At 33.3% G+C, this 10307-nt stretch overlaps 3 protein-coding genes across 3 annotated transcripts; all 3 read left to right on the forward strand.

The window, feature by feature from the left end:
* The first annotated feature begins 38 nt into the window (after positions 1-38).
* Positions 39-2446, forward strand: LOC145009365 (uncharacterized). Its single transcript, XM_078968075.1, has 4 exons — positions 39-555; positions 661-1098; positions 2013-2200; positions 2303-2446. Exons 1-4 carry the CDS (start codon positions 39-41, stop codon positions 2444-2446), a joined length of 1287 nt encoding a protein of 428 aa, XP_078824201.1.
* Positions 2447-5152: 2706 nt separating this feature from the next.
* LOC145008932 (uncharacterized protein At3g49140-like) lies at positions 5153-7661 on the forward strand. Its single transcript, XM_078967556.1, has 10 exons — positions 5153-5327; positions 5597-5789; positions 5872-5974; positions 6051-6118; positions 6205-6336; positions 6406-6525; positions 6612-6806; positions 6966-7118; positions 7265-7360; positions 7472-7661. The coding sequence occupies exons 1-10, from the start codon at positions 5227-5229 to the stop codon at positions 7562-7564; spliced, it is 1254 nt and encodes a 417-aa protein (XP_078823682.1). The 5' UTR covers positions 5153-5226; the 3' UTR covers positions 7565-7661.
* A 1103-nt stretch (positions 7662-8764) lies between these two features.
* Positions 8765-10307, forward strand: LOC145008933 (small ribosomal subunit protein eS10z-like). The gene is made up of 5 exons (XM_078967557.1): positions 8765-8875; positions 8984-9032; positions 9123-9402; positions 9495-9633; positions 10086-10307. The coding sequence occupies exons 1-5, from the start codon at positions 8873-8875 to the stop codon at positions 10173-10175; spliced, it is 561 nt and encodes a 186-aa protein (XP_078823683.1). The 5' UTR covers positions 8765-8872; the 3' UTR covers positions 10176-10307.

A 10307-nucleotide genomic window follows, 5' to 3' on the forward strand; every position in this document is an offset into this window, starting at 1 on the left:
TAAGAAAAACCTCATTGATCATTTGGGATGAAGCACCCATGGTACACAAACATGCGTTTGAAGCTTTAGATCGAACTCTGAAGGATATATTAGAGTGTGTCAATCCTACGAATTCAAATATTCCATTTGGAGGGAAAGTGATTGTTTTTGGAGGTGATTTCAGACAAATTCTACCTGTTATTCCGGGTGGCAGTAGACAAAACATTGTTAATGCCTCCTTAAGTTCTTCCTATTTATGGCAACAATGCAAAGTTCATAAATTAACAAAAAACATGAGGTTAACTGTTGGAAGCGATCCGTCTGCTATTGAAAAAATAAGGGATTTTGCAGATTGGCTTTTGGACATAGGAGAAGGTAATCTTGGTGGTCTGAATGACGGTGAAGCGATTGTCGATATTCCACGAGATATTGTTATTACTAATCTACATGATCCTATAGGTTCATTAATCAGTTTTGTATATCCTTCTTTACTGGATAACTTCAACATTGCTGATTATTTTCAAGAAAGAGCAATACTAGCTCCCAATAATGAAGTTGTCCAAGAAATAAACGATCGTTTGCTGTCATTGTTTCCAGGAAAAAAAAAAGAATACTTAAGTTCAGATAGCCTATGCTAATCCGAGTTTGTTCATGATGAGTTTGATGCAAATTTATACTCAGCTGATGTTTTAAATGGTCTTAAAGTCTCAGGTCTTCCAAACCATAAGCTCATTTTAAAAGTCGGTGTTCCAGTTATGTTATTGAGAAACATTGATAAAAAAAATGGTTTATGTAATGGGACAAGACTACAGGTTAAATCTTTAGGCAAACGTGTTATTGAGGCAGTTATCTTATCGGGAACTAATATTGGAAACCGGAATTTTATTCCAAGAATGTCTTTAACTCTTTCTGAAGACAAGATCCCATTCAAATTCCAAAGAAGACAATTTCCATTGGTTGTGTGTTTTGCAATGACAATTAATAAGAGCCGAGGACAGTCTTTATCGAAGGTTGGTTTGTTTCTCAAAGAGCCTGTTTTCACACATGGTCAATTGTATGTTGCTTTATCTAGAGTTCAAAGCAGAGAAGGATTAAAATTGTTGATTTTAGATAACGATGGTAGACTAACAAATAAAACATCCAATGTTGTGTATAAAGAAGTTTTTAGAAATTTGTAACTAAAACTTTCTACAATTTTATTATTTATCTAAATTTGAGTATTTGTTTTACTTATATTTAATTTTCACTTTATAATATTATATTTTTTTTTTGCATATCTACAAATAAAGAATCCCAATTGCATATTCAAACAACTATCAGTTCGTAATTTCAACCAATAATTATGTTATCATAATATTGCAAAACATATAAACTTTTGAATTACTAAATATTTTATTATTAATCCTCAATAAATAAGTTTCATTTTAATTAAAAAAAAATTTAATTTCTAACCCGTGCTGCCCACGGGTTTTAACCTAGTTTATTAAATAAATAAAACGAACATTTTATTTTAGCCACCCGAATTGTAGCTCAGGCAGATACGTTTATGATTTGCCCACTCAGTTGCAGTTTCGTATAACATTATAAAAATAAAAAGCTTGCGCTCACTTATATGCGGTTTGGATTTTGGACGAACACCATTTGTGATACGAGCAAAACCATAGCTGAGTCACTGCAGTTGTAGTTTTTATATATATTTTTTAAATAATTTTTTTGGTGTTGATAGCAATTTGGTTTAAGTTGATTACTATGTCAAACATATTTGATTATTATATTAATGTATATATTTTTACTAAAATATATAAAAGAAACTAATTTTTAGAGAATAAAATTTAGTATTATTTTTTTCCCTCAGATGAGTTCAACTGAATATTCCGTTTTGGTTATCACTGACGAGAGGTGACTGTTAGTTGGTTCCCAACTAACATAACCGGTTTATATTCTAAAAATGTTCAATTATGACGTGGAATTTTATGAAACCAACACATTTAGTAAATTTATGTATTTAAAGAAAAGTAAATTTGGTTTGGAAGATAAATCAAAAGTCATTCTTTCTTACCAACATCATAAGGGCTTGTATTATTGTGCAATTGTTGATGACCATGATGATAGACATTTGATCAAGGTGATCAATCCGGTTGGAGGTAAAGGTGTGTATATTTTTGTGGCGATTGATAATGGTGATGGTGCTAATGAACCTGGCGATATAGGAAAAGCTTATGTAGCAAACATATCTAGGGGAAAAAAAGCAACAACCCAATATATACTTTTATCACTCTTAGTGTACCTCAATATCATGATGTTGTTGAAAATGAAAATGTAGTACAACCACCAACTTTGTATGTGGAACCGTAGAGTTATAAGCAGTGTTCTAAAAGGTGCGCCATGGCGGGAGGCACAACGTCGGCGTTACGAAAAGCTTCATAACGTTGTTGTTAGGTGTGACGCGTGGCAAGGCGTGATATGACGTGCCATGACACGTTATAGCGTGTTATGGCGCGTGTTTTTTCGTTTGAGACACATTTTTTTGCTCTTTTTTATACTTTTTCTAGTCGGACACACAAGTATTGTGGTTTTTATCAACTTTTTGTTATTAGGTGTTGATATAACACTTCTAAAACCTAGTTATATTTGATATAAATTTATATTTATGCAGTAATATAATTATAAATTAATACAGAATCGCCGCCTTACATCACGCCTTGAAAAACGTCATGGCTCGCCATAACTCGTTAAGCTTGAGGCTTGGCCTTGCCGCCACGCCACGCCTCACACCTTTTAGAACCTTGGTTATAAGTACATTGGTGATTATGATGTTGGTAAATATCTTAATGATGTGAGTGTACATGATTAGTTTGAACACAAACCACAATGTATGATTAATCAAGTCGCTAATGAAAATGGAAACAAAAAGTTCATTTTTTTTAATAATGGTGAACTAAAATGATATAAGGAGTTTTCAAATTGTACAAAGTTAGATATATTTGACATAGAAAGTAATTATGATGGTGAGAAATCAAATTATGAACCTAAACATATGTATTCACATTCCATGTTTCATGGTATTCCCCATTTGTCTTCATGTCACAATGATAGTGTTAATATTCCATCACAAAAGGTAGATTCAAGTCAAAAGATCGAGCTTCTAGATATAATCGACACAAAGATAAGCTTAAGCTCGCTATTGGAAAAAAATGCCTTGAGGAGGGTTTGCAGTACATGACAAGCAGTCCGGCTAGACAAAGGTTTAGGGTGGTTTGTTACCTAAAAAATTGTTCATGGTTGATAATGGCAAAGGAAATCAAATCTACTAGTCTTTTCTAAGTCACAATTTTTTTTGACCAACACACGTGTTCTTCAACAGAATTGTAACCTCAACACCGACAAGCAAGCAAAAAAGTGGTAGGTCACTTTATTGTTAAGGTTATGGTTGGACATTACAAAAGCGTATACCAATGAGATGATATTGTTATGGATATGAATTCCAAATTTTCGATTAATATCTTAGTCTTACAGGTTTGGTGCGCAAAACAATATATACTTGTATTGTACCAAAGATGGTTCATTTACCAAACTCCCAAGGTATGTACACAACTTGGTAAAACATAATCGTGACATAGTTGCACATATTAAAATAGATGAAGATGATCAATTTGAGTTCGTGTATATCGCGCTTGATTGCTTGGTGATTAATACTCTTTTATGATGTCCAATGGTGCAAAATCGACATTTTAATGTATGTTTCATACCTATGAGTCAGATCATTTATAATACGTTTTTGATTATTTAAACTTTCATTCGTTAACTTAAAATAAAATCTTACATACTTATTTTTATGTACTTTTCGATATAAATTCGAGTTTCTTTATGCTTTGACGTGAAATTTATGTATGTTTTTGTGCTTATTTTTATATGCATTTGTAAGTGCAACTTTAGTCATATATATACGTTTTCAAACGACGAATAAATTCGAGTCGGTCAGTGGTACCGACATCATATATTTATCTACCAACAAATGTAAAAGTACCAAATTTTATCAATATAATCGTCAAAAAATTCAACTTATGAAACGGATTGACGCCGCGGCAAAATGATATTTTCCATTTCCACCCGCTACTTTTTTTTTTCTACTTTCTAAGATGATATTTTCTATCTCTTTACTTATCCGACAAAAACAAAAGACATATTTAATTATATTTCAGACTAACATTCTGAATTCTTCATGGACATTCCATATTACATTCGGAATGTGAGTACCATTCAAAATTCTTTTTTAATTGATAATCTAGATTTACTTTTTTGAGTAAATTACACGAATGGTCCCTATGGTTTAAGGTAATTTGCATGTTTGGTTCTTAATTTATCTTTTAACTCGGAAGATTCCTATTGTTTGTTTTTGTTACGCGCTTGTTTCTATCTTATTAAAAAAAAACTATTTTGCCTTGATTTATTTATTTATTTAAATAAACACACCCCTTCACCTTACCTTACATACGACACCATTTTTTCATATTTAAATAATTGTTTTTTTCGGTAAAACAGGGACCAAACACATTACAAAAACAAATAGTGGTAACCAAACGCGTAACAAAAACAAACAGTAGGAACTTTTCCGAGTTAAAAAAATAAGTTCGAGACCAAGCGCGCAGATTACCCCAAACCATAGGACTATTCGAGTAATTTACTCTTGTTTTTTCTGTAAAGAGTGGTACTAAAATGTACTTATATGGTCATAATGGCTAAAATAAAAATTATCACGTTCCAGAGTTATTTATCGTATTCCGAAATTGTTATACGCAATCCAGAATATTATAAAATTGTTTGTAAACTAAAAATACAAGTAAATAAAATAGTGAAACTAACTTGGTTTATTGAATTCATAACAAAGAAAGCTTAAATTTTTTTGAAATTTGGGGAGCAAAAGGTTTGTAATATGATAATGTCCGAAATATTGATTCTTGTTTTGGTGTGATCCTGTATATATAACATTGACATAGTAATAGTTTGATCCGTTCCGAAATGGTCATTCGTGGTTAGTTTTACCAAAAGAAAAAAATAAAAAAGCTAAAAAGTTGTTATTATTCGTAAAATAATATAAAAAAAAAACTATATAATATATTTTTTCATAGAATATTTATCTTAGTTTTATGGTCTATTATATACTTATTGAAAATATCTTTTAATCGGATAGACATTAAACGGAACCATACCAAAAAAAAGGGACTCACTCATCGACAACTACCGGAGATGCTCGTAATTGGACCGGCAACCGCCGTTCCCATTCCCGCCGGCCGCTTTACTCGGGGCTGCTGTCTTCTTTCGAAATCAAGCAACGTTTTCGTTCCCTGGTACTACTTGCATACCTACATCTTACGTATGAAGGGTTGCAAGTAGCCTTCGTAACTACTTGCAATCCTTCAACATTTCTCCCATTCAACTGCAATCGTAATAACTACATACATTCAGATTTTGCAAATATAATGTTTCTTTTGAGACTACTCTCGCTACAGCTATTGCAAATTGTTCGATGTACGCACCTAATTTTAATTTGTAGCAGATAATGTTCTAAAAATCGTTAAGCTAGGCTGATCTTATTTTGTTAATCGACTGAGTGTAGGAATACGATTACGAGAAATAATAATTTGACAAAGGATGGAATTAGAGCTTCCGCCGGGCAGCTGTTAGGTCCTGTTGAACAGGCAAAGCCTCAGCTGTATCATCCGTTAGAGGACATTTCAGATTGTGAAGAATCGGATGAGAATGGGGACGCCATACTTAAACCTGCTGAAACTAGTCGGACTATTATCGAGGTAACTTTCACACATGTAAACAACCACCTACCTAAATTGACACTTTCATAGATGTAAATTGATCATAAGATGTTATTTTCAGACGAACAGCAAAGGTTTGCTTATGTTCTCAGGTCTGGTCAGTGATGAGGTCTATGAGAATGTGTTCTTGCCTGATTTGCCTTATGTCAAGGGTGAACATGGAAGTAAGTTCTTCCTCATTCCATCTTTCTATTATGATACCTCTTGTCTTTTTGAATATAATTATTGGCATTTTTTCAGATATATATTTCCAAGTGAAGAATGATGAAGATGTTCTGCAAGCTCTTGCTTATGGGGATAACCTTGTGGTAAGATTAGGAAACATGATCTGTTGTTCTAGTGAACTTATGTGAGAATTAAAAAAAGAATCAATTAACAAACTAAGTCAATGCAGCAAGTCATAATAGGCTTAGACACCACAGAAATGGTGAATGAGATGGAGTCATTAGGTCAATCAGACGATGATTCTGATTTTGAGGATGAAGATAGTGATTTTGAAGATGATGAAAGTGACAACTATGGAAAGGTGATAACTGAAACTTCATTGATTTTATTTCTCTTCTTTCATGTTCTTGATCATGCTTATATGTTGCAGGATTGGGTTTCAGTTCTAGATGATGGGGATGAAGATTCTGATAGGTCCCTTGGTGATTGGGCAAAATTGGAAACCATGCGATTGTCCCATCCAATAGATTTTGCTAAACAGCTGGCAGATGTAAGCATTATTTACTGTCAAGTGTTGTTATGAATCCATAAATAATTTCAACTTTTTTTTTTTTTTTTTTTTTTCCTGTTCTTCAGTTTGTATCAGAGGTTCCTATAAACTACATGGAAAAGCCTCCTTCTGGGATTTCTATTCATGGCCTTCTGAGACCTGCATTTGTTGGAGAGAATTCAAAACAAGAATTGCAGAAGGATGAGAGCTTTGGAAATGGGACTTCATATTATAAGTTAGAAATGATCAAAATGCAATTGATTTCAGCACATGGAAATCAGGTATTTTGTGATTTTAACATACTACCCTTGAGTTTTTTTTCTCTTCATATTAAGTCCTCTTTGTGTAAGCCTTACATAAGGTCTCTTTTCTTTTCTAGACAGATTAAAAATGAGACTAAATGACAATTTTACCCTTAAATGATTTGGTAAATTTTATAGGCTTATGTTGAAGTGGAAGATTTTAGCAGGTCTGGACCCGATGCAGTTGCACATTCAGCTGATAAAATAATATCTCGGGTAAAATCTGGTGGAGATAAAATGACACATGCTTTTAAATCGTTATGTTGGAGATGCAAAGGCATTCAAGTGGAGGTAATCTACAAATCCCTTTTATCTTTGTATTATTATTATTTTTTTTTGATGTTTTGAAATGAAAAAAAAAAATGCTTTTTACATGATATATATAATTTTTATAATTTTGTTGTTGGTAAATGCTAATTGTGTGGGGTAAATTATAGGAGGTAGCTCTTATTGGTGTTGACAGCCTTGGATTTTACTTACGAGTGTGTTCTGGTAGACAAGTTGAGACATTACGGTTCACATTTAAGAATCGGGTAATTACTAAACCTCATTTGTTACACTGAACAGGTTGTACTGTGTTTGACTGAGACTGATGCCAGTGGGAATCGTTCAAAAGTAGTATTAATGTTTTGGTTGGATTGCAGGCGTCCTCAGAGTATGGTGTTGAGAGCCAGTTGAATGGATTGCTCTTCCCTTTAACCACGAGCCAGCAGCTGAAGAAAGAAGTTAAACTATGAGTGATATAGCATACAGGTGTAAAATAACTAACAAAAACAAATATCTTAATAACATTTAATGATTTATGATATGTTAAGTGATTTGTTTTTTACATAATCAGTATTTTTAAATTACATGATTAAAGATATGAAGATATAACTAGTTACTATATATTTCATCAACAACAAACACTAAGAATTTCATTAAAGGGGGACACAGGATGTAGACGTCGACAGACGACAGTCATTCCTCCACCAGGGGTGAGTGACTGTGTCACAGGAAGACCTCTGACATGAGCAAAATGGAAACCTCTACGTCTGTCTAACGCCTACAATGCAGTGTACGTAAACGTTAAACCTAAAAGTATGACTTGTAAATGAGTGGTAACACAATTAGTAATAGATTTTTCTTTTGTACATACAAATAGTTAAAACTCTTCTATTTATTTATATTAAATTATTTAAATTACAAATAAATTTTTTCGAAGTTTTCACTCTATCTATAGAAATTCACGAATTGCTCATCTATCAATACAATTTAGACACTGTCAAAGTGCATACAAATCCATACGATCTCTATGTGGGTTAGTGGGTGACGTTGCACCCCTAAAATTAGTATATTTCAACTTAAAAAAAAAAAAACTACAACATTTTTATTTTTTAACAATATTTTTCTCAAGTTTAAAATTTTACACTTTCTAAGTTTCAAATTGATTCAAACCGAGCGAAGGCTATAAAGACGAATTTAAACCGAAGCAAGAATGAAGCTAAGACACCTTTTGATCCATACCAAACACAGTTTAACGGTTTAACCAAACCTTGGGGTTGAGAACTTGAAATATTTTTATGTAAGTTTAATAATTTGTTTAAACTATTATTTAGTCTTATAAATATATTTATTTATTAATAAAATGTTATCATTATTACTTTTATATTTTTGTTTTATCATAAAAAAAATATATGATAAAAATCACCCAACTACTCTTACTAATGCTGTCTCTATTTGGAAGTAAAATGAATCTCTTGGTATAAACTTCTTATATCTTCTTAACTATGGGATATTTTAACAAAATATTTTTTTGAAAAAGATATTGAGTAACACACGTGTCCGCTAATCCACTTGTAAACTAAGGCCCAAAATAGAAGTCTTGAAGCCCATTTACTCTAAAAAGGAAGGGCTTCTTCTTTTCTTTGCACACCCAACCCAAATAATTCCTATTTATTTATATGTAATTCTAGGGTTTCTGCCTTCTGGTGCTGCGCGGATTGTAAACAGGAAATCGCATCCTCCATCTCTTCTGATCTCTTCCGCCTTTCCGAGCAGCAACCATGGTAATTCTACTTCTTCTTCATAATTCTAACGCCATCAGTAATCATCACTAGAACACAATTCTTACAAGGATTTCAGATTTTATACTCACTTCTGTTGTTTTTTTTCAGATTATCCCTGATAAGAATCGTAAGGCGATCTCCAAGTACCTCTTTCAAGGTCTGAAATTCTCCCTTTTTGTACTTTTATTCATGTAAGTTGAGCGTTTCATGGTGATTGACTGCTGTTGGCATCTATCTTTGTATGTAGAGGGCGTCTGTTACGCCAAAAAGGATTACAACTTGGCGAAGCACCCGGACATTGATGTCCCAAATCTGCAGGTGATTAAACTGATGCAGAGCTTTAAATCAAAGGAATATGTTCGCGAGACATTTGCTTGGATGCATTATTACTGGTACCTCACCAACGATGGGATCGAGTTCCTCAGGACTTACTTGAATCTTCCTTCTGACATTGTTCCCGCCACTCTCAAGAAGTCCGCCAAGCCCCTTGGACGTCCCATGGGTGGCCCTCCCGGCGACCGCCCTCGGTAGCTATTCAAACACTATCTCCATCTTCAGTTTTTAGGTTTCATCAAGTCTTTAAATTTGTTGTTTCATTTGTGTTTGTGGTTACTCACAGTGGCCCGCCAAGATTTGAAGGAGACAGACCGAGATTTGGTGACAGAGATGGATACCGTGGTGGACCTAGAGGTCCTGCCGGTGAATTTGGTGGGGAGAAGGGTGGAGCACCGGCTGATTACCAGCCTGCTTTTAACAGGGTAATTTTTCTTCAAACACTTTGTCTGCGTTTATAATAGTTTACTTACTGGTTTACGAATTACCATACTCAATTTTTGTGGTAGTGATTTCAATTAGGATTAGATACGAGGTAACATATTTATTCTCAATTGTAGTTTCATCAAAGCTTGTTATATAAAATCAAATTCTTATGAACATAATAGAGTCCCCCTTTTCGAATTCATTTCCTTAATCATAACTGTATTTTTGGGTTGATGTTTTTCTCAAAAATGCTGAAATTGTCATCTTTTTTTTTTCACATTTAGTATGTTTGATACTCATAGATAGAAATAATAACTGTTTGTTATTTTCATTCTATGTGCTGATGCAACTAATATATGAAACTACTCAACATTTGTAAAATCGTTAGTAACTAATAACTAATAATTTGTAAGTCAGTGATGTCTAACTTACAGTCTACTGAAAATTTCAGGGTGCTGGAGGAAGGCCCAGCTTTGGCCGAGGAGGTGGTGGTTTTGGAGGTGGTGCAAGTGGTGCACCACCAAGCCCAAGTTTTTCTTAAACATTCTATTTGTTGCTAAGTGTTTGCAGACTCTAGTTGAATTCTCTAAATCTTATTTCAGTTTCTGTAATGCTGTGTTTTGTTTCAGCTATCATAGCAAATGGAGGTTATACAATTCTACAATTTTGTTAA

Source organism: Lactuca saligna, chromosome 8, assembly GCF_052625555.1.
Source record: "Lactuca saligna cultivar CGN05327 chromosome 8, ASM5262555v1, whole genome shotgun sequence".
NCBI classification, from domain to species: Eukaryota; Viridiplantae; Streptophyta; class Magnoliopsida; order Asterales; family Asteraceae; genus Lactuca; species Lactuca saligna.

Coding starts and splice junctions, on each gene's coding strand:
- LOC145009365 (XM_078968075.1), top strand. CDS start 39: ATGGTACACAAACATGCGTTTGAAGCTTTAGATCGAACTCTGAAGGAT. Junction 1,099..2,012: donor GTTGATTTTAGATAACGATG/GTAGACTAACAA, acceptor TTGGTTTGGAAG/ATAAATCAAAAGTCATTCTT. Junction 2,201..2,302: donor GCGATATAGGAAAAGCTTAT/GTAGCAAACATA, acceptor ATGAAAATGTAG/TACAACCACCAACTTTGTAT.
- LOC145008933 (XM_078967557.1), top strand. Junction 9,033..9,122: donor CTCCAAGTACCTCTTTCAAG/GTCTGAAATTCT, acceptor CTTTGTATGTAG/AGGGCGTCTGTTACGCCAAA. Junction 9,403..9,494: donor CCTCCCGGCGACCGCCCTCG/GTAGCTATTCAA, acceptor GGTTACTCACAG/TGGCCCGCCAAGATTTGAAG.
- LOC145008932 (XM_078967556.1), top strand. CDS start 5,227: ATGCTCGTAATTGGACCGGCAACCGCCGTTCCCATTCCCGCCGGCCGC. Junction 6,807..6,965: donor TTTCAGCACATGGAAATCAG/GTATTTTGTGAT, acceptor TAAATTTTATAG/GCTTATGTTGAAGTGGAAGA. Junction 7,119..7,264: donor GCAAAGGCATTCAAGTGGAG/GTAATCTACAAA, acceptor GGTAAATTATAG/GAGGTAGCTCTTATTGGTGT.